This window comes from Eriocheir sinensis, chromosome 34, assembly GCF_024679095.1.
Source record: "Eriocheir sinensis breed Jianghai 21 chromosome 34, ASM2467909v1, whole genome shotgun sequence".
Classification (NCBI taxonomy): Eukaryota; Metazoa; Arthropoda; class Malacostraca; order Decapoda; family Varunidae; genus Eriocheir; species Eriocheir sinensis.
In genome coordinates, this window is record NC_066542.1 from 6,436,814 (window position 1) to 6,461,027 (window position 24,214).

Consider the following 24,214-nt stretch of genomic DNA (forward strand, 5'->3'; position numbering starts at 1 on the left):
GGGTTAACGAGGCCTATACGATTGATTATTGATTATTATCTTCATCATCATTATTCTTATCATTATTATTATCTACTCCAGGTTGCTGTCGTCCTACTAGAAAACACATGAATGCTTGGACCTTCAACTCTTGCACCAGACAAAAGGATTGAAAGGTCAGTGTCGTGTTATCTGTGGCAGAGATCCTGCTCATGACTCTGCATACCGGTGAGACATCAGTCTATGCCGGAAGGGGTGGGTGGGATGGGGGAAGGATAGACTTTGCCAAGGACGTGAATCGAACAGCGACCAGCGAGGTGGGAAGCCCGTTGGGTCATCAGGGATGCCTCATGCACGGCCCTTGGTTCACGGCGAAGTGTGGTTTTGATCGGTTTGCATGATGGGCACCTCACTAGTCTACCTACGTGCAGGTTTGAAAGTCCCCATGGCTAACTTTCATGTATAGATGGATAGCTACAGATAGACGGGTAGATAGATAGAGACAGACAGACAGATTTCATGTGGCCTTCTTTTTAAATGCCTCAATACCTTGCAGTTGTGTAGGAATAGCTAATCACAGTTGACAGTGTGGTAACCAATATTAAGATTTCATTCTCCCTTTGGCCAACTAGACTAATGCAAATATGGTCTGAAACATGGATGATGAATGGATCGATACCGTCTGATCTTTCACATATTCTTTTTAAACGGAAGGGTTAACGGTAGCATGGAAGGGATGACCAAGGCGTAATAGATTAAAAACTAATAGCTATGTTTACACTTTTCACGACACTTTAAGGTATAGGAAAACAACACCTATGTAACAGTCTTTATTGGTTCAAGAAGCTTGTTTATCTTCCATGGTACTGGCTGACCAGCTGACAGAGTGCCTGAGCACCGTGTCAGGGCCAACTGCTGCCCGGCCCCGCGCGTGCCCCATCACACCACACCACACCACGCGTGATCAAAGTATAAAAAATATCAAATCCTACTCTAACTCCCCCATCACACACACACACACACACACACACACATTTTGGCTGTCTTAATAAGGCTACGAGATTCTAGTAATACGTTTGAGCAACATACGGTGTGTTAAGTCAACCTTACTTCCCCCGCCCTCCCCGGCAGCCCCATGGTGACTGCAGCAAGGAGCGGGAGGGAAGGAAAACAACGCCCCCAGTGCCTCGGCCTCAGCAGCTCCCCCTCGTGCAGCAACACACTCGGTGCCTCACGCTCACTCAACGCAGTGTTCGGGGGGCTGCAAGCCAGGTCATTGAGAAGGGGTGAGCCTATCCAATCTACAGCAGCTTTAGCTTCTCTTTGAGCATGTCATTTAGGAATAGTAACAGCCGCAGGGGTGGCATGGGTGCCTCTCAGCCCTTGGGGTCACTTTACTTCCCAAGCTCACTATAGCCTACGTTGAAATGTAAGTTGGTCATTACTGGACACTTTTTGAGTCGATCCACTATCAATTTCTTTTATCAGATAAAACAAAAGAAAACTTACGATTATATGAGTCATTTATCTGAGTCATTGCGTGGATACCAATTGAATCACTGCAGCCTCGATCATCCAAATATTACTATTAATGCGAGTAACATGTAAGCTAGAATTTAGCTTATTTGCTGTTATACAACTCCGACAACTGTGTAAATAACTAAAATGGTTATCTATGGAACTTGCTTCACCTGGTCTTTTCAATGGCATATGATCATTGCATCATAATCCACAGCTCCAATACTTGGCGGTGCCCTGCTGGTGCCCGCCTGGTGCCATCGTTGCGTGAGGCCTGAGTCCCCAGCCCCGCGCCCTTGGTTCACAGTCTCGGCAATAAGTAATGTTACTTTCCTCACTAAATTATCACACTAACTTAGGTTTTACATTCAGACAATTTCCGATCTGTCGTCTTTTGACAGAGGATGACACAAAGACAATGGCCACGCTTGCTACAACATGACATTCTTCCGTCCAGTCTAGGTAACTTGCCTCTTTTGTCTCTCTTTCCATGGAGACTATTTTTTCTTTTTCTGAAACAGGAGTTGTCGGAGTGAGCAAGCCTCTTCCCTTAGAGTGGCAACCTGGGCCCTGAGGACGGAGTTTTCTTTCTCCAGGTAGGTCGCACGCATGGCGATCTGTGGAGGGAAAGGGAATTTAGTTGTTGTTGTTATTATTTTTGTTGTTATTTGAATGAAGCCCTTACCTCGTATTCTCTTAAAGTAACATTTCTGAGTCCCCAAAGTATCGCAGTGACCCATTTAATCAAAGGTAAATTAAATAAAGCACAATCAGAAGCATTGCAAAACTATGGCACTAGGAGATTAATGTTCTTTCGCATGTTGAAGATAAAAGGTAAAGTTGAGGCCATACGCTTTAGCTGGGAGTGGCATGTAGGTCCATATTCTTAAACGTCCTGTCAGGCTCCCATTACGTCTATTTCCTAAGGCCACAGAGAAGAGTAACTGGGTTTTCATGGGTGATATTCTCGTTCAAAATGCAGAAGTCGTGCAAAACTATCACTTGGATCACGAAGCAGCACATGAAAATCCCAGCAACTTCTACGAGAGGCTTTACATTTCCCAAGGCCACAGAGAAGAGTAACTGGGTTTTCATGGGTGATATTCCCGTTCAAAATGCAGAAGTCGTGCAAAACTATCACTGGGATCACAAAACAGTCCATGAAAATCCCAGCAACTTCTACGAGAGGCTTTTCAAACGGGGGATCTGAGGTGTCGATATGTTAAAAATACGAGTTTAGCATCTTGCCCATTACAAATACGTCATTCAAACAGGCGATCCGAGGTGTCGATAGGTTAAGAATACGAGTTTAGCATCTTGCCCATTACAAATACGTCATTCAAACAGGCGATCCGAGGTGCCGATAGGTTTAAGAATACGAGTTTAGCATCTTGCCCATTACAAATACGTCATTCAAACAGGGGTTCTGAGGAGCCGATAGGTTTAACCCATTGCATGCGGATTTCCTACAAGAAGACATCACCAAGCTACAGGAGTGGAACAAAAAGTGGCTGCTACAATTCAGTGAAGAAAAATGTGAGGTCATGCATCTTGGGAGGGGAAATCCAACATACCAATACCACATGGGAAACACTCCATTCCCCACCACAGAGGCACATAAAGACCTGGGAGCATATGTAACCAGGCTACCAGTGAAGGCGAAATCCGTGCCAATCTCAGCGGACGGGTTAAGAATACGAGCTCAACATCTTGCCCATTACAAATAAGTCATTCAAACAGGCGATCTGGGGAGCCGATAGGGCATCTTCCCCATTATACAATAAGTCAGTCTCTAAACTCCACAATCAAACCTCCCTTTCGAACTCACCTGATCCTCGCGCTGCTTCCTGGCGTCGCGGGACTTCTTCGCTGCCATGTTGTTCCTCTTGCGCCGCTCGTAGTATTTGTCATCCTTGAGGGTCTCCGGGATGGGCTTCTTCTCTCCTCTGGGGCGCCGCGGGGCCGAGGACACCAAGGCTCGCACCAGGAGGTTTGAGCCGCCCATCACGTCAGCAACACCCCCGTCTGTCAAAGGCACATCGAACTCGGAACTCGAACGTACACACTCTCGGTCACAAGTTATTATAATGTGTGCTTGTCAAAGGGGTTTTCTTTCCTACACTTTGAATGCTGGAATGATCAATATTAACCTTATACATCCATTTATTAGGCCACTCTTATAGGCTATAGTAACTTCCCCTGTGCAATATCTCAGTAAATTTAAGGGGCGTTGCAGGAGACCGAATGTTATAAGAAGGAAAGTACATAGATTGTCTCAGATGAAATATACTGAAGGGATTGATCTTCCAGTAGCCTTTAGTGTTAATAAGCTGATTCTACGTATGAGGAAAACTTAGACAGTGTGGAGGGTGAAGGAGAAGATGAATTGACTTGCATGGTACATAGATTGTCTCAGATGGAATATACTGAAGGGATTGATCTTCCAGTAGCCTTTAGTGTTAATAAGCTGATTCTACGTATGAGGAAAACTTAGATAGTGTGGAGGGTGGAGGAGGAGATGAATTGACGTGCATGGCGGGAGAAATGATGCCCAAACCTCCTACGAAAGCCTTAGCATGTGAGCTGGAGCGCCGAAATGTTTAGAAATATAGCCCTGCAGTTTCAAGGTGGCTTCGTCGTTTACATAAAGCCTCACCAGGTATCTTGCGTTCATGAAGGAGAGCCACGAGTAGGTATATATACTTACTGTCGTGGGGAGCAGCGGCGTAGGGGAGGAGGGGATGCGGGTTGGTGGGTGGTGTGCCGAAGGAGCCGAGGAGAGCTTGGGTTGCCAGGGCGGCTTGCTGTTGCTTGTGTTCTTGCTCATAAAGACTCTCGTTCATTCTGGTTGATGCTTCCTCCTCCCTAGCACCGGCGCCCTCTTGGCTCTCCTGCATCACGGAAACATAAAAATGGACATGACTTATACTGAACTGTTTTTGATCTTGAGACTTTTCTTTACATACGAATGTTGATTGATTGATAGTTTATTGGTGCAAGTAAACAACAAAGGAGAAGGGAGGAACATGCCATCCCAACCCCCAGGCAGTACATAGTGTGATTATACAACGAAGGATACATGTGGAAGTAGCACCAGGAAACTAAAAAGAGATAATGGTAGAGGACAAGTGCTAAAAAATTGATTTAGTCGGGAGTAGACATATGGGACTGTTACAAGATCTCAATGGTATGTAAATTTAATGTTTTTGGCTCCCACTACAAGTATTTCCCAAGATTATTAACTAGATAAGTCGGGTTCTCACGAGTGTTTCTTTTTTTTCACGTTCATGGTATAGGAGCCTTGTCAAACTATCACTAGGCTCATAAAGCTACCCATGGAAATCCTAACACAACCTCTACGGAAGTCTTGTTAAACTATCACTAGGCTCATTAAACTACCCATGGAAATCCTAACACAACCTCTACGGAAGTCTTGTTAAACTATCACTAGGCTCATAAAGCTACCCATGGAAATCCTAACACAACCTCTACGGAAGTCTTGTCAAACTATCACTAGGTTCATTAAACTACCCATGGTAATCCTAACACAACCTCTACGGAAGTCTTGTTAAACTATCACTAGGTTCATAAAACTACCCATGGGAATCCTAACACAACCTCTACGGAAGTCTTGTTAAACTATCACTAGGCTCATAAAACTACCCATGGGAATCTTAACACAACCTCTTCGGAAGTCTTGTCAAACTATCACTAGGCTCATAAAACTACCCATGGAAATCCTAACACAACCTCTACGGAAGTTTTGTTAAACTATCACTAGGCTCATAAAACTACCCTTGGAAATCCTAACACAACCTCTACAGAAGCCTTGTCAAACTATCACTAGACTCATTAAACTACCCTTGGAAATCCTAACGCAACCTCTACAGAAGGCTTGTCAAACTATCACTAGACTCATAAAACTACCCTTGGAAATCCTAACACAACCTCTACAGAAGCCTTGTCAAACTATCACTAGGCTCATTAAACTACCCATGGAAATTCTAACACAACCTCTACGAAAGCCGTGTCAAATTAACTCTACGCTCATAAAACTACCCATGGAAATTCTAACACAACCTCTACGAAAGCCGTGTCAAATTAACTCTACGCTCATAAAACTACCCATGGAAATTCTAACACAACCTCTACGAAAGCCTTGTCAAATTAACCCTACGCTCATAAAACTACCCATGGAAATTCTAACACAACCTCTACGAAAGCCGTGTCAGATTAACCCTACGCTCATAAAACTACCCATGGAAATACTAACACAACCTCTACGAAAGCCTTGCCAAATTAACCCTACGCTCATAGAACTACCCATGGAAATCCTAACACAACCTCTGTGGAAGCCTTGTCAAATATGGGTGTGAAAGCATCGAAATGTTTAAGAATATGGAACTTAATGACCTACCTGAGTGATTTCCTTATGGCCTCGACTGTCCCAATACGCACTGCTGTCCCCACTATTGAACAAGCGGTTATGTAGCGGGTGGAAAGGGTGCAGGGGCGGCTGTTCCCTGGGGCGCATGCTGTGGTCTGCGTCTCGGGAGGGTGGCTGACTAGAGGCGAGGCTGCTGGCGTGGTTGTCGTTGTAGCGGGTGTCAGCCTCCGAAGTGGGTGCCGAGGGACAGGGCGCGTCGGGGGAGACTGCTCGGAAAGGTGACAGCGACAGGTTCTGAGGTTCAGGACTCCCGAGGCTTCCTTCGCTGACACCTGTTGGGGATAAGAAACAAAATAGTCAGCTTAGAGGACGAATTAATATAAGAACATAAGAACGCAAGGATGTACGGAGTTACTTTGCATCATTATTCTAACATTTTCCCTTCACGGCCCGGTATAATTTCAAGCCTTTCGACCCAATCTCAAGCCTCTCTAAAGAGCTGTATGCCTCCCGATGCCTGGTATTATGTTATCTATTTGTGTGCTGGCTATTACGACCAAGGGTGTGGGCACAATCCCTACTTCGAAGACCTCTGCATACCATTGTAACTCGACGCTATAAGATCTTAAGAGGAACAATATAGATAGATAGCCAGACATAAAGATAGATATAGGTAGGTAGATAAATAGATATAGATAGATTACGAGCGCCAAGTTGATGTCATAAACCCTAACAACGGAGATAGAATTGATATACTTGAAAGTGACGCCCCTTCATTAACGATATCAGTGACGGGTATTAGGTAACGGAGAAGTGGCTGCATTCGAACCAAAATGACACAATAAACTCTGATAGCGACTGATAAGAATGACTTGCTTACATGGAACTTGGTGCTAGTGTGCTTGACTTCCTATTAATACGAGGTAGTCATTATCCGGGTATTAAAACCAAAACCAGACCCCATTTGACACTTCTCTCAAGTTCCCAGGGCGGCCGAGGGTGGCGCTGCCTGTTCTCGCCTATCAGCGTAATCATCTGGCATCCGGCGATTTACCTTTTCAGCCTTCTTATCAATTACCACAGCCTCCTTATCAACTATCACAGCCTATTTCTCAGCCACAGCAACCTCCGCCTCGATCTCCACACCCAACCCTATCACCTCCTTGACTTACATAACCTCATCCTTTATCTCGGCAAACATAACCTCATCCTCATCCTCAATAACCTCCTCCTCGACCTCTACAACTCCTCCTCTACTTTCACAACCTTCTCACCCTCCTGCTCGACCTCCAGTCTCCTCCTTAACCTACACAAACTCATTGAAACCCCCCGAAAAACTGCCCCTCAACCCCTATAACCACATGCTCAGTGTTAGCAAGGAGACTCTACATACAAGTATCAGGACACCTCTCCTCCCGAAATTGACTTCTCTTTCGGTCGCTCCTCTCTAATCTTTTTAGGGGCAGTAAGTAGCGGGCTTTTGTTTTCATTACTGTTCCTTTTTTTTAAGCTGTCTCCTTTGCTGTAAAAAAAAAAGTAAGCTTAAGATGAATAAGAGGAAGACTAAAGTTATGATCAACAATCCTCCTCAAACCAATCAAAGAGTTACCCACGAGGAAGCTCTTGAAAGACTAAATTAATAGGTATAGTCACTCAAGATAACTGATACAAGTGAATTGATCTCTAGAAATGGAAGTAAAAAGACATAATATTGGACTGGAGTGCCTTCGGTGTATAAATAAAGATAAATAAATAAATGTGTACCCAAATAAATAAATAATAAACGTATGAATGAATAAATAAATGTAGAAAGAAATATAAACACACATCAGCTGCTCAAACTATCCTTCCCAACTCAATTATTTGCAGACTTCCTTTCAAAGACATGTGATCACTTCCTCTTATACTTATTAAATAATGTCCCTTTACCTTCATATTCCCTTTAGATTCACTTTTTCCGTCACATTACTCCTTCAAAACTCCTTTACTGCATCGGTCTTTATTTTATTATTCTCAACATCACAAAACGTCACATATCGGTTACTTTCCACGCATCACAAGACTAACACTTCCCTTTTTCCCTTTACTAACCATCTAAGTACCTCGAGTTAGCTGATAAGGCTCTTGTTGCACACTTTGTTCGTTTAGGATCTGACTGCTCTCACGACGCTGCTCTGTACCTCGAAATCGCTGGAGTTATAACTTTGGCGCACTCATACTTAACCTAATCTACTACTTACCAATACCAAATGTTTCGTCCAGCGTTGTATTCATCCTAACACTGACCCTCAATTAACATAACCGAAACCACTACGAAAGCCTTACCCCTTCCTTACCTCCCCTCCCTACGAAAGACGCTGCACTATACCTTGAAATCGCTGGAGTTGTAACTTCGGTGGAGTGTGGAAACCGTGCGTTGTAGGACCGGTGTGGTAACGGGGTGGTAGAGGATCAGGAACTAAGCAACGCCGCCCAATTATACGTCAGACCCATTGATCGGACTCCCCTCCTCCCACCCACACCCCCGCCGCCGCGACATCTGCCTCACTTCTTGCATTTTTTACCCAAATGATACCTCCGTCTGGGAACGAAACCACGTGTTGTTCCCGCCCGCTCGTCCTCCATATTTTCACATCAGCTTATGAAAATGCTCCCTTACGTTGCGTCCTATAGGTTTTCAGAGTTATCCATGTTTAGTTATTGTTCTTATTTCAACACAGCCTGCACAAGTTTCGTACTAATGGCATGGTTACAATCTTTGTTCACCTAAAGCCTATGTTCTCAAATATCTTGGGACCTTACACACCCACAATTGGTAAGCCTTCGTAGGGGTTGTGTGGGTATTTTCATGGGTAGTTTTAAGAGCCTAGTAATAGTTTGACAAGGCTTCTGCTCCATGAATGAGAAAAATACTCACAAGAACCAGACTGATCTCAATTGTGGCCTTGGGTAACAGGTGTGAGAGTTAAAAGCGTTTGAGAATATGGGCCTAAATGTATGAGTCTGCCCTGATCTCATGTTGGGTATAAGAAAGAATGGGTGTCAAAGGATCACGTTCATAGCCTATTCCCTTTCGCATTGATATTTTCCTTCTCATTTTTTTCCCTTTGACAGATGCCCACCCCCTTATTAAATAGTGTCCCTTTACTTACATATTCCCTTTAGATTCACTTTTCCCTCACATTACTCCTTTAAAACTCTTACTGCGTCTGTCTTTATTTTTTATCATTCTCAACGTCACAAAACGTCATATATCGGTAACTTTCCACGCATCACAATGGAAGCAGCTCAAGGACAACAAACACAGGAAAAAAAAGCCTGCCAATTAAGTGATGTTCTAGCAAAAAGAAGTTAGTACGAGTGTCCAGAAGAGAGGTCAATTTCGGATGTAGTCATATTTAGAGGTCATATTCTACTCGAGACATTCCTCACTGTCGACATTTTCTTTCCAGGATATACTCGACATCGCTGAGTTTTGGTTACGAAATACGAATACCGACAAGACTGGTTACTAATTGAACGGTCAGTGCCAGGGACATCACGAAGGGAAGACCGCTTTGTCCTCCACTGAGCCCATGGTATCAATGACCGTCAACTTCAACTGGTTTTGGAATAGGTTCGGTTAGGTATATGTGTGTATGCACTTATACTTAACCTAACCTACAACCTATCAAGACCAAATGTTTCGTCCATCGTTGAATTCATCCTAACGATTACCCTCATTTAACTTTTTTTTCTCATATAGCCTATAGTGGGATTTGAGGCCCGCATCCTCAGACGCTTTCGACTCGCAACAAATATTTTCAAAGGGCACAAAGGGGATTAGTCGAGTTTTCATGGATTTTTTTTCATATTCATGGTGGAGAAGCCTTGTCTAACTATCACTATATAGGTTCATAAAACTACCACATAACCGAAACCTCTCAGAAAGCCTTACTTCTTACCTCCCCGCCCTACAAAGCCCCCCCCCCGCCCGGTCCTAAATGTCCTATGAGACTATGGGCCCTAAGTTACATTATTTAGGCGGGGTTGGTTAATTGGGATAAAGATAATATAAATAAGGAGGAAGATGGATACTATCTGGAAAGGAAAGTATCCATCACTATCCAAGGGGGGGATATGTTGCCAGAGGGGTAAGTCGAGAGGGAAAAGGGGGAGGGAAAGGTTCTTGCACAAGGTTCCAGGTCGCTGCTACGCAACCCTGTTATGGTGTCGTTACCAGGGTGTTGAGGCGCGCACCCCAGTTGGCGTGTGTAGGTAGCGCGCCACGTAAAAGGGTATCGGATTGTATTGTATTTACTGTTGCTCAAAAAACACATCGAGGGAGGGGATTGCTGCCTTACCGGCCACACCCAAGGCAGTGAAAAAAGTTATAATTACACGTGAAAATATACTTACGTTTATTAATACAGCTATGACTTGAAATGTTAATGGAAACCAGCTTATATGATGAGACAAAGAAAACTGTAAGGAGATGGACAAAGAACAAGAGAAAAAACACCGGACAACGTAATTTTAAGACCTCGTAAATGTAAACCCTCCTTCTTAGGGCCACTGGGACGGAGATGTGCACCGAGGCCACGAGCAGCTACACCATCATGCCCCAAAAATTACTTTACTCTTCATAATTTTTTTTACAACAAAGGAGACGGCTCAAGACCAACAAAAAGTGTAGAGAAAACCCCCGCTACTCACCGCTCCCATAATAATAATAATAAAATAATAATAAAACCATTACCTACCAAAGCCACACAAGAAGAGAAGTAGAGAGCTTCAAAAGAAAAAAAATAACTACTGCTTGATAACGTTGATGGCAATGAGAAATTAAACACTACCTACCACTGTCTATACTAGCAATAGCACATAATAGCCTATTCGCGGATCACCGACTTCCTATACGAGAACCAGTGTGAACAGGTGTACCGAAATAGCAGTGGGCAGATTCTTGAACTTTATTTTTTCGGTGTGTGTGTGTGGGGGGGGGGGGGGGGAGAAGTTACCATTGACAAGCCTATCACCCCCGTAAAAAATATATAAGGGGGGGGAGGAGGGAGACGGTGGGAGGGATAACGACTTAATTTAATGCTGTATATTAGTTAACAATGAACGAGCAGTATGGCTCTCTCGCTCTCTCTCTCTCTTGTAAGGATAGGATCGAGCGCATCCACTTGCCCACAACAAACCGAACCATCCACTCAAAAGACATTGTTACACGAATTATGAGGCCTTTATTACCCTCTACAATAGCCCTACATAGGCTAAAGTAATCGAAGTCTCGCAGCGTGATTTAGTGTGATGTGGTATGTAACTAGAGCGCGGAGGGCGAGGGGGAAAATGTGTTGTTAGTAACGGGCGCGCGAGCTTCCAATGTGATCTATTATTTAACGATGCGATTACAGCTGACAGAGTTTAAGTGACCTGACGGATTTGGTCATTTGCTTTACTCGATGCAGGACAATGATTCGCGTTTTGCAAGTTTGCCCAGCGTGATACTAAGACCATATAGAAGTAAATGTGCAATACGAGTAATATATAATTGTAGTGACGAGGGTTATTTCACTGATATAAGTTAAATGACCTGACGGATTTGGATTTGCTTTACTCGATGCAGGACAATGATTCGCGTTTTATAAATTAGCCCACCGTATTACAAAGGCCATAAAGAAGTAAATGTGAAATACGAGTAATATATAGTGGCGAGGGTTATCTCACTGTTAGGCTAAGTTTAAGTGACCCGCCTGATTTGGTCATTTGCCTCACCCCTTCAAGTACAATGATTCGCGTTTTGCAAGTTTGCCCAGCGTGATACTAAGGCCATATAGAAGTAAATGTGAAATACAAGTCTAACTGTGACGAGGGTTATCTCATTGTTAGGCTATTTCAGTGACTTGCCTGATTTGGTCATTTCCCTTACCCCTTGCAGGACAATGATTCGCGTTTTGCAAGTTACCCCACCGTGATAATAAGGCCATATAGAAGTGAATGTGAAATACGAGTCTAATACCTTACTGTTATGCTATTGTTTAAGTGACGACGATTTTTTGTTATTTACGTTTCTCCTTGCAGGCTTAATGATTGGCCTGTAGCAAGTTATCTCACCTAAGCCATATAAAAATGAACGTGAAATACGAGTCTAATAGTGACGAGGGTTATCTCACTGTTAGGTATATTTAAGTGACCTAACGGATTTTGTTATTTTATTTGCGTTACTCTTTGTAGGCATAATAATTCACGTGTAGCAAGTTATCTCACCTAAGCCATATAAAAATGAACGTGAAATACCAGTCTAATTGTGACGCGGATTATATCATTGTGACCTGATGGATTTTAGTTAATTTGCGTTACTCTTGCAGACACAATGATTCACCTGTAGCAAGTTAATCCATATTGATTAGACCATTTAGCTGACAATGCGATACTAATAAAAACGAATTGGGTTGTCTACTATTGCGTTACAGAAAGGTTTAGGTAGCTCTTGCGCCATTGTACAACCGATGACGGGTTTGCGTGTGGCGGCCCGTGCCTGAAGTGTGACGCACCGGTTAGCGACGCACTGGATAACCACTCCGGCGTATACTGACCTTTAATCAATAAAACGAATTGGGCTCAGCATAACTTTTGGCTAATACTCGAACCGCCCAAGCAGTCATCGTTGTGGGAGGACTGACTCTTCCTGCTTCACAAAACTTAACCCCACACACCTTGCTTCTCTCGGTATTCAATAAACGTATTCTTTCATGGGTTCAACATTTCTGCAACTGTCTCTATGTATGGTTAGAATGGGAAGGGCAGCTGCGTCGAGGCCTACCCGGGTTGACCGTCGGGGGGGGGGTGGCGGGTGAGTGAAGCGATGCACCTCCTAAAGTATGTTCCCCGTTAGTTATCGAGGTACAACATTCCTGCAACTGTCTCTATGTATGGTTAGAATGGGAAGGGCAGCTGCGTCGAGGCCTACCCGGGTTGACCATCTGGGGGTGGGGGGGGGGAGTTGGCGGGTGAATGAAGCGATGCGCCTCCTAGCGTATGTTCCCCGTTAGTCAGTCGTTATCTATGCATGGACTGCCTTTCATAAATTCCTTATAGCATGTTGCCTTGTCTAACTTCCCGATGGTTCGTAACAAGAGCACCATAGGGTAATATTATTCAACGATTCCTTACTAAAATTGCATGTTACCTCGTCTAACTTTTCGATGGCTTGCAATGAGAGTACTGAAGGGTGAAATTACACAACGAGGCAAGCTAATGGTAGGTCTCATTCATTCATTTAAAAGCTAACATTGGCTAACTTTTCGACAGTTCATAACGGCAGCACCAAAGGATGAAAATATACAACAAACGCTGTCATTATAATATACAGCAAATCAAGCTAACAGAGGCAATACGAATCTTTACGGGAGTGACCAGGAGTGACAAAACTGTGAACGAGAGCGGCGCGTTGGGTCAGGTCAGGAGTCTGGGGGGGCTGACGGTCCCGCGGGAGTTGAGGGTTTCCCGGAACGCACACACTAGGGCTCAATGGAGGTCGGTTGGAACTGCCGAGATGCTAAATTTTCCTGGTTTTAGTTATTTCCATTGCAAGTGATTTGAGGACTTCCCTGCAGTTATTCGGCGTTATGTGTTTTATTTGATGGCATGTCCACCTAACACCGGATTTGAAGCTGCTACCGCGTCAGGCAAACGGGTAGGGCGGGGTGGAGCAGGGCGGAGGGGAAGTGTGGCGGCGGGTAGGATGAAAGTGTCCGACAATCACTTCACTAGTGTTCGAATGCAATAAATAAAAATCTGATGAACGCAAGTCTGGAGCCCAAAACTACATCCCTTATCGAAGTTAAACACTGGAGGCGGTGGCTGAGTCGTCAAAGTAACGGCCTCGTGTTCAGGAGGACGCGAGTTCAATCCCCGCCCGGTGCCACCAAGCTGGGATTTTTCAGCCGCCGCCGAGTGGCTTAAAACTACCCACATGCTGTCCAGAAGACCACCTATCAACCCGGACTCTAGATTCTAGGATCAAAGATGAGCTCTGGGAGGGCAGCATGAGCCAATGCAAGACTCGCCTGCGCCTGCGCCAGAACGGGCTGGGCCGACCATCAGGACCTACCGGAAAGAAGCCTTGGACCGACCATCAGGATCCACCTGGAAGAAGCCTACCGGCGCAATAGGCTGCAATGTAAAAAAAAAATAATAATAATAATAATAATTAAGCGACGCCCATGCATGCTAAGTAAAATGATGCTTACTCAGACTAACAAGGCGCCCTCGTTATCCCGCTCGTTGCTCCTCGACATTGTGGTACTGAGAGGCAAGTGTAGGCATGCATTAACCACTCACACTGAATAATGATGCATAAAACCTGCAACATACGCAAGGGAAACTTTCAGGCACACAGGAACCCTATTTCTACTTCCATGCAAATCTGTAACCACTAGTTAACACGTATGCCTGTTTTGCAGCACTATACTGCATTAGTGACTCACCCGATCCCCCGTCAGAGTCCAGGGCCGCCTGTTGGTATAGCTTCTTGGAGAGCATTCTTATCTCTTGCTCCCGCACCATCAACAAGTTGTTCAGGAAGCTTGTATGGTCCATCGCTCGTCCTCTTTCCGCCATATCCTCGCTATTATAATTGTCACACACGAAGTTCCTGAGCGGGCTCAGGTGTGTCTTACTTCCTGAGCGGCCAACAGGTGTCTTACTTCACCGCCGCACAACCGAGTTGAATCGACTGTTCTCCAGCAACTGATGGACTGGAGTGAAGGTCCGCCGCACTGAGCCACTGACCAGCGGCCACCCAGGTGGGGGATGTAGCGGGGCGGCGGCCGGCCCACTAATGTCCCCTTCCCTGCCCACCCCCGCCGTCACTGCTTAGGTCAATTTACTCGTGCAATAAATCACCGACAGAGATATACCTGAGCTTATTCTGTACTACTTCATCATTCTGAATACTTAGGACGACATCATATTTTTTGCTAAAGTAGAGTAACTAGTAACTCCCTCTTACGTGCATTTCTTCACGACATAAAAGGAAACATTCTACACATGAAATCTTATCGTTATGAAAAGTGATGAAGTTCACTGAAACGCTCCAATTCCCAATGGGAGCAACTGAGGTCACGTGAGGGCACATAACGCCCAGACCAGCCACTCCTGTGTGACCTTGGCGGCGTCCTAAAGCCTCTCAGGTCAAAAGGGGAAAGGTCAATCCTCCCACTCCTCAGACCGCCAAGGCTCCGCTCCGCAACGCTGTAACTGCTGATCAGTAACGGCAATGATTACGCCCTGATCGGGAAGGGAGAATTAACACGCGTGGTTACCATTGATTGCGCGTTTCGCCGGAGTAAGGACCATTTTTCCTTTTTTTATTTTGCTTTACGTATTGTTATGTTTTGAACTGTTTGCTTTGTTTTGTTTCAAGAAAGACTCAGTAGGTAAGGGCAGGTGCATGAGGGAAGTTTACCTAACGTCTTTTGTTCCTGTGTAAGTCTGTTCTGAAAGTGACAAACTCCAATATTTATGCAAGATATGTAATGTACGGACATCTAAGTATGTTACACCACTGCAATGCCATCACTTATAAATTACCCCACCTTGAGTAGTTAACAAGCGATTTCTCCCCTCCTCTCTCTCTCTCTCTCTCTCTCTCTCTCTCTCTCTCTCTCTCTCTCTCTCTCTCTCTCTCTCTCTCTCACACACACACACACACACACACACACACACACACACACACACACACCGCTCCGGTGGCTCAATCGGTAGAGCGTTGCACTGCGAGGCTAACGGCCAATCAGACGGCGGTTCGAGCCCCGTTCTGGCCGGATTCTTTCGGTTGACTATGATCGTGGTTACTGTTCCCCCTTGAGCAAGGTGGATGGGGTGTGTGGTGTGTGAAGTCCTGGCAGGAGCACTTGCTCTCGTCGGGAGGGTACCAGCTGGAGAAAGGGAGTCCAGCTCGTGATGAGGCGTGGTGAATTACACACACACACACACACACACACGAGCACAAAAGAGATGAGTTCCTTCTGGGAGTGTACTGCATGGCTGGCGATCACAATTAAGTTCAGCTAAATCATCCCCCATATGTTTTGTTAAGCCACTTGCCGCTGTAACATATATCTGGATTTTTTTTGTTGTTGTTGTTTTTTTTGTCAGATTCTTGTATTTTCTAGTAATTCTAGGACAGTCCATGCTATTTGCTTCGGAGTTCAGGAAAACCTAGACAGAAAATGGATTATAAAAGGGCCCAGCATAGACTGATGGAGTAAATAAATATGACGGACAGCCTATTTATTGTATCTCATTCTCATGATCAACATCTACTGATCCTGCTCAGACTGTACTCATATTTCTGCACGAATCTTACTCTAGAAATCCTTCGATCGGTCCGCTTATTCATCTTCGTTTTCGTTTCGTTTCGTAGTACAGCAGAATAATAGGGCAGAGTAACGAAACAAGAGAATAATACCTAAAGAAATTACCATCCGAAATTACGTAATCCGAGAATAGACCCTAGAGGCCGTGGTCACAGCCTAACTATAGCCCCTAAAACACCCCAGTAATCCGAAAATACCTAAGCTTATATGCGCTTTGCTTGTCTCATGGAAGAATGTAATGTCAGAAGGTTAAGTTAAGTATGGAATAATGGAATGACCTACTTTTGTGATTCTGTGACCTGTGATTGATAATTTATTGTTGCAAGTAAACAATTAAGGAGAAAGGAGTAACATGCCATCCCAACCCCCAGGCAGTACAGAGTGTGATTATACAACTAAGGATACATGTGGAAGTAGCACCAGGAAACTAAAAAGATACAATGGTAGGGGACAAGTGATAAAAAAATAAAAGCCTTAATTGATTTAGTCAGGGGAGTAGAGTACAGTCGACGATAGAGAGTAGTGTCACGGTTTTCAGAATGTTTAGTCTGGTGGCGGTATCTGGCAACTATACCACGGTGACGCATTCACTGGTGATGTTAGTGACTCGTTTCAGTGTGTACCGTGTGTGTGTGACCGTGAAATTATAATATTGAATAATATTATATTATATTATAATATAATGTAGTTAGAAATATACAAGATTACATGAATTCAATTTAGAAATGCGATAATGAATGTCTTCTACATGATGATGATGATGACGACGAGGTAAAACATCACGAACAGTCCGAAACACTTTCTTATTAAACTTTGAAAATACCGCGTGCAATGCTGTCCTTCACAGGGGCAGGCAGTAGTTCATGCTCCTTACCATCAAACAGCAAATAGGCTTGAGGGTCTGTTTAACTCGCAGCCTTAATTCCCGTTACTATAAAGCCTCAAAGACAGTTCAGGAGATCATTAAAAATCTAAAATCATTTCTCAGTGAAGATTACGTAATATCAAAGTATAAATACGTGTGTGTGTGTGTGTGTGTGTGTGTGTGTGTTGATCTCGGGGCGTCGCTGACTAGCTGACCCCTTCGTTTTTCGTTGATGGACAAGTCTCCCGTCCCCACCCAGCCCCTCTCTCTCTCTCTCTCTCTCTCCTATTTTTTTAGGTATTAAAAATTATACGTTTCCACAGCCACTGACGTGACACCTCAACTGCAGTGCCTGCGGACATAAGGGCTTTAATAGAATACCGCTGCTCCAGCCAAGGCCCGCGGTCGACGACGCCATCATGTGAACGTTTATAGCCTATTATTACGTATTAAAAAAATTATAAAGAACAAGATCTCGGCTGTCAGGAATTTTTTGTTTTTATTTAAAAGGCATAACAATCTCCCCTAATAAGTGCAGCATATTTTTAAATGTATCATAGTTTGATAAACAGCTTAGAGTTGCTCTTGACTAAATTTGAACGAAACTAAAAGCTCGTGTCAAAATGTAGCGACAGAGCCTAAAGAAAAAATATTTATTAAGCGTTAGCGACGGGCACTTTTGATAAATATCTATCTTAAAATTATGTAGAGTGCACCTGTGACCACCGATCACCACAAAAGTACGATTTCGATAGGATATAATAATTTTCATGTCGCGTGGAGGGGTTGCCAGATGTCGCTTTCTGAACGAAACTTACTGGACAGTGTGTCACTACTCTCTATAGCCGACTGTACATTCCATACTTAACCTTCTGGCATATTACAAGAAAACACTAGGAGAGGATGGGCTAGATTCAAGATAAACCAGTACAATCTGACTGAACTTTGTCTAAAACTCGAAATGGAAGAAGACTCACTTACGGGTTTGAAAATAGCGAAACCGACACTCGACACACCAAAGCGACACACCGACTCCAGCCGCCGCTCGGGAAGGACGTGTAGTTGGCGCCTCTTGTAGAATGCAGAGAGGCAGCATTATTTTTTTCCTGTGTCTGGACGTGTGCTGGGATGTTTTCTGTCTTCCGGTGAGTCTTTGTAGAGTGCATAGTAATTTTCGGCACTATGGAAGTTCACTGGGCGTTGGTTTGGGGGCTGTGTCAGGAGAGGTCTTAACAAACATGACGGGGAGTGAGGAGCATCTTAGAGAAACGGGAGTAAATTAGTGTAGGTAAGGTAAAGTTAGGGGCATATGCCATAGCTGCACGTGGCCTCTGTGCCCATCTCCGCCACATTGGTCCTTGAGCCTGTGGGGGGGCAGTATCCATTGCACATTGACAGGGTTGCTTCTGTTTACAAGGGGTGCCAGCAAGAAAATTCCAGTCACTTTCATTCCAAGTGTACTGTAGTTATAGTCATGGAGGTAGAATTGGTGGAGTCGACACGGCCCGCTAATCCCATTCATTGAAGTGAAGCCGACGAACTGTCAAATTTACGGCCAAAAGATGGGGGTGGGCGAGCCTGGACGAGCCCATTAATTAAGAGGGAGCCTGACCTGACAACCCCTGACACCTGGCCGTAAAAATGACATCTCGGGCGGATTCACTTAATTGGGTTGATGTCGACTCCACCAATTCTACCTCCATGATCAGTTATAGTGGTACATGTTGGTCACTTTGGTGTGGGGGTTCTATACTGAAGTGGTTGTGGGGTTAGGGCCATAATTAGGGGGAGTTGTATTTCCCTCCCAATACTACATTAGTGAATGGATATCTTTTCAAATCTTTCTAACATAGACTGAGATGGATTGTTGTTATTGATTGTGTCTTGAAAAATAGTAGTTGTCCGTGCCATTTCGCAATGTCATATTAGCCAACCATCTGACCATCTTCATGAAAACCGTGAGCTGCAGTTTGGATTGGAGACATCGGACAGTTTTTGGATAGGGCGTGCCCCCATCCTGGTAAGAAATCCAGATAAGTCATAAGATGCTTTGCTAAAAGTGATGGTTCTAGGATTTTTTTTGCAGCAGCTAGTTTCATTGTAATGATGGAGTTTGTTTGAATGTCTGCAAATGGAATCATTAATCATTGCCTCTGGTGTATAAATCAAGCAATAACTGCATGCCTCATTTTCAGCAAAGCAAAACTGATGGGAGGAGTGCAGGCAAGGCTTTGACAACCCATATTGTTTACGAAGGAGGAACAGCCAAGCAGGCTAAACACTTGAGCCACCTGAGAGATGAACAGAGAAGAATACATCCTGTGACCAAAGTCAACAACTCAAATTATTCAATGCCACTATAAATGTATTTCTAATGCCTCCCAACAAATTTCTGCAAATTGCTTTGCCATGAAACTCAGTGACGATGGAAGTTGACCATGAAAGGATGGGGCATAATTATGCAAGGACATGAAGAACAACAGCTGTGCAGCAGGCTTTTAGTCATATAAATTGGTAAGTCAGTCCAGATGATTTATTCTTTTTATCAGATTCATACAATTGCATTGGTTTACTGCATCACATAAGGCAACAGATTAAGGGGTAATTTTTCAGCCCATAGACATCTGAAAGTTATTTTCTTTGTACCCTTTTAAAATCAGGTGAGTGTAGTCCTGTCAGTCAAGAGTAATAGTGTAGAATACATGGCTCCTGAATTCCATTTTGAAAATAGATGAATTAAACAGTAATCATCTAGTATAGTAGACCCTTGCTTTAACAAACCAATTGGGGGAAGGGGGTGATGATGTATCCTAAATTCCATTATATTGGAGAGATCAGAACTTTTCACATAATATAATGAACTTTCTTTGTGTATGAGCTAAAAGTTCCCTCTCCGACCATTTCTGTATATAACAAAGTTTGTTCCCTAGACAAATAGTACTCGAGTTACGATGGGGTTTGGTTCTGTTAGGCAGGTCATAAGATGAATTGGTCGAAAGTCAAAATTTACATCAAATACAGTATAAAACTATTTTCAAATGTCCTAACCTCCCCCTACCCCACATCTGTTCTTGTGCACCCACCTCACCCCAGCCCTGTATTCAGTTGACCCATTAACCACACAACGATGTGCAATGTTATGCAATGGAGCCATTAAGTTTTGCCAGGTCAGCGCATGAGGACAGCAGTGGCGTAGAGAGGAGCTGGGAGAGTAGGAGGCACAGGAACGCTGTCTAAACAAACAGCTACTCTACCCGCAGTGGGATATTTGAAATGTCAACTCATTACTTTACGAAGTATTCCTAATATCAACAGCTTAGTCATAAATGTGAGCAGTCGGAAGTTGCATATTCTGTAACTAGAGTACTACCTGTATTATGTGAATGGTGGGCCACAAAAGGAAGAGAGGGGAAGTGTTTACAGTCAGGCTGACAAAGCTGGACTGACCAGACATGCACCACCGGGTCAGATTTGTCTCCACCATTACTGACTGATGATATGCGCGTACGTGTTCTGCCAGCCCACCACTGAACTGAACCCCGCACTTACCAAACTTGGGGCCAGATTCATTGAACCACTTATGAGACCTCTTGTTAAATATGCTGGCAACTCTGTCCACTACGAACACTCCTTGTGTTTAGGCAGCTCTTATGGCAATGAATGAAGTGACAGGCTGATCATTACTTCAGTCATTGTCATTGAAGCTTCCTAAATACAAGGAGTGTTCGTAGTAGACAGAGTTACCAGAAGATTTACCAGCAAGAGGTCTCGTAAATAGTTTGATGAATCCGTCCCTTGTTTGGTAAATTCCCACATATACCGCAGTGGTTCAAAATGTTTGGCAAAGCTGGAATTCATTATCTTGAGGTCCATGAAATCAAGAGCTTACTGTAAAAAAGAAATGTGTAATCAATTAATTTCAATGATTTACAGCCATGTACCAGTTAGCTGATCAAAAACACCGTCACTTTTTTTATATACTTTTTTATTTATTATTCAGACCTGTAGGGTCTAGATGGTAATTTTGTAGGATAAATTTGAAGGCCTTTCAATAATCATCAGCTCTCTTTGGTGAAACCCTCCAGAAGGAAACTTTAAATGTATCGATATCAAATTTCCCTGAGGTAAAGTGAGGAAGTTATAGACATTGCATGATGACCTGCAATAACATATCATAAAGTATTAGAAATTTGCATATAAAGAAGATAATCAGACCCTTTTCTGCTTCGGTGGCAGGATACAAATTTTAATCACCTAGAATTATAGCAAAATATTCATTAAATACTTTTGTGTCACTTAGTGTCATGAGCCAGAGCTTTTGCAATATGAACAAGGGATTAGCTAAATGGTCAGATAAGGGATTACACAAGGAATTATTGATCATAATTGAATGTTTGAAAAAAATGGCCATACATGAAGAGTAATCAAACATGGTCATAGATGATTCATTTTCCTTCCATGTCAGCATGAAATTCCTTGGGAGCTGCAAAATGTCTTATTTATCCTCTGAATCAAATAAGGCTAATGCTACTTTTATCACAACCTTCATTATCAGATTCCATTTTCATAGTTTCAGTAGTTTCATCATGATTATTATCCAGTTGTTCTTCATTGATGTTGAGTCGGTCTGTAGTATCTGTAATGAGGTCATCTCCAGCATCAACTTTGAGTTCTAATCCCAAAAATTTTATGTGGTTGTACCAGCGAAGGACATGATTGTAAGAGTCCTGAGGGGCCTCACTAAGTGCAGTGAATACTTGGATATCCACCTCAGAAGGGGTGTGGCCCTGGAGGTAGCTGCAATTCTCCAAGTGCTGGTTCAGCTTCTCAAGGCCATGTGCTGTGTTCACATCTTCAAAAAATTCCATTGATCTGAAAGATTAATTGTCAGCTGAAGGTAAAGAGTGGTTATTTCCGTAGACCGACTCAACTATGAAGTCAGTTTGGGCAGGGCCTGCTCAGGGAGCTCCCTGGTCACGGTGCTGCCAAATCTTATTTAACCCTGTACCAGCGACGGGCCAAATTCTTGCCATGATATAAACCCCCAAAAATAGATGATGCATAAACTGATCACAAATGCGTTGATGTATATTATGAAGTGATGATTTTTTCTCATTCTTGCTTAGAGGGGCCTTTAAGAAACGTGATCCCCGCAGCTACCAGGTTAATGTATACAGAATATTTGATACACAATTTCAAATAGTACATAGATGACATATGAGAGAAAGAGTGATGTATTGGGGGTGATGCAACAGTGCTGCAAAGAGGTTCGAGCCCCACCCAAACTGACTTCATATTTGTGTTGGACTGGAGCAGCATTTTTTTCATAGTAGAGAAGGGTGTCACTGTTGTTTTGCTTGTCCATCTGTTATCAGTTCTATGCAGGATATGATGACCAATGCCAATTATTTGTTCCTAATCATCCTTTGAATAATTTCCTACCACTGTTTTAGGTGCCCTTACTCCAGCCTCCAGTGCTGCTCCTATTACTTTTTTTTTTATTATTCAGAAGTTATGTTGTGTATTAGGTTTACAGATGTTTTATGGCTGATTTTGGCCTGGAAATCCACAGATAGCTTCAACAGTGGCTTGGCAACCATCCCACACTCTGCCTCCTCATGGATCCATAACCCTTCATGGTGTCACCCCCACCAAAGTAAGTTTTACCAACTTTTTTTGCCATTGTCTGATGATAGGGACTGGTAGCCTGAGAAGGCAATGTTCTGTCTATTGGAGACTCAAATTCTACATGGCAGCATGCCATTGTGACAAAGTCAATACACTAAAGTTATCCTCTTGTTATCCATCTATATGAGTCCCAAAGGCCCCTTTCAGATCAATCAACCTTTCCTGGTCCACCATAGGTGGTATAAGGTCATGCATTCCAGGGGCCTTATACATCATAGTACTTAAGAGTACTCTGATATTCTCTAAGACTTGCCTACATCACTGATTTGACAGCAAGCCTCTCTTCCTTCTCAAATGTTCCTCATGCTTCCATACTTTCAAGCTCTGGCTCTTCTGTCCCTCACCTTTATCACATCTCCCATACATCACTGTCTTTTTCCTTGACGTTACCATTTACCTCTATCTTACCACACCATATGACCTCTGATGTCAGGCGCATAGTATTTTCCATAAACTAATACATGTGAGTATCCTCCAGTGAATGATCCCAGCATACAAATTCAAACAATTGATATAAAAGTCTTTGTGAGGCTGCCACTATTTTTCTTAAGGAGCAGGTTGTTTATGTTGTCCCCAAACTTACTACAACCCCAGATTTTAGGACATCCCAACTAAGAGCACTGAAACTGATGTAGGACATTATAATAGTGTTCTTCTCCCTGTTCAATGGTGAAACTGACAGCCTTTCTCTTAGTAAAGTTAATGTAAATGCACAAGTTATGTGAGAGAACACAGACCACATCTCTTTAGTCTCCATACATGAAGAAAACAACTTAATTTTACCATGCTAAAACAAGTATGTCTTCCTTACCTTGATATGCTGGCGATCCTGGGTGTGAGGGAAGCGAGATAAAAGATCCATTACTGATACTCCTCTTCAAGCACCTTACAATGCCATTATGTTTTAAGATATTTGTGAAAACTACTAATTGCATTTCATAAACTTCTCACAAGCATATGATATTTTGAAATAATTACATAATAGAAATCAGTGCATATCAAATCTCCCAAATGTAATATACCTTTACAATATTGTCAGGCTGAACTTTTAAGTAAACATAATTATAATCACCATTAAACTTGCAACAAGAACTTGTCATTCCAAAATTAGGCCAGGAACACCCCTGAATTGATGACCCTGGCTTTGAAGCAGCTTATTCAGTAGTTGGACATAATGAAGCAAAGAGTGAAGCAGTGGCATGCCACAGATAAGACTGGGAGCAACATGCAAGTAATAACTATAACATTATAGTTGGAATACTCTAAGCAAGGTACCATTATATTTCTAATTCATCCAGTTAGGACAAAAATTGTTTTGCAAGAAATGCAAAATCATACATTTCTTGATTTAATTAACTAGATTGCTTTGTATTTCTTCAAAGTCATGCATTTTAAACACTATGGGAGGGT

At 43.2% G+C, this 24,214-nt stretch overlaps 1 protein-coding gene and 1 long non-coding RNA gene across 5 annotated transcripts; one reads left to right on the plus strand and one right to left on the minus strand.

Moving 5' to 3' along the window:
- Window positions 1-796: 796 nt before the first annotated feature.
- Window positions 797-14,655, minus strand: LOC127006974 (transcription factor atf-2-like). Its single transcript, XM_050877406.1, has 5 exons — window positions 14,359-14,655; window positions 5,915-6,216; window positions 4,205-4,388; window positions 3,326-3,522; window positions 797-2,114 (listed from the first exon to the last, which is right to left on the minus strand). Exons 1-5 carry the CDS (start codon window positions 14,489-14,491, stop codon window positions 1,995-1,997), a joined length of 936 nt encoding a protein of 311 aa, XP_050733363.1. The 5' UTR covers window positions 14,492-14,655; the 3' UTR covers window positions 797-1,994.
- A 2,744-nt stretch (window positions 14,656-17,399) lies between these two features.
- Window positions 17,400-24,152, plus strand: LOC127006976 (uncharacterized). Of its 4 annotated transcripts, none has more exons than XR_007759997.1 (4): window positions 17,400-18,261; window positions 19,312-19,630; window positions 22,689-22,772; window positions 23,916-24,152. It is a non-coding gene; the product is annotated as an uncharacterized LOC127006976 (long non-coding RNA). The 4 variants fall into 4 exon arrangements; XR_007759999.1 differs by having other exon boundaries at window positions 17,445-18,261; window positions 19,312-22,013; XR_007759996.1 differs by lacking the exon at window positions 23,916-24,152 and having other exon boundaries at window positions 17,404-18,261; window positions 22,689-23,605.
- The last annotated feature ends 62 nt before the right edge of the window (window positions 24,153-24,214 follow it).

Excerpts from the sequence above, each read along its gene's own strand:
- LOC127006974 (XM_050877406.1), bottom strand. The coding sequence starts at position 14,491 with ATGGCGGAAAGAGGACGAGCGATGGACCATACAAGCTTCCTGAACAAC. Across the intron at positions 6,217-14,358 it reads GGACTCTGACGGGGGATCGG|GTGTCAGCGAAGGAAGCCTC; the intron begins GTGAGTCACTAA and ends TATCCCCAACAG. Across the intron at positions 4,389-5,914 it reads GCCATAAGGAAATCACTCAG|GAGAGCCAAGAGGGCGCCGG; the intron begins GTAGGTCATTAA and ends TCCGTGATGCAG.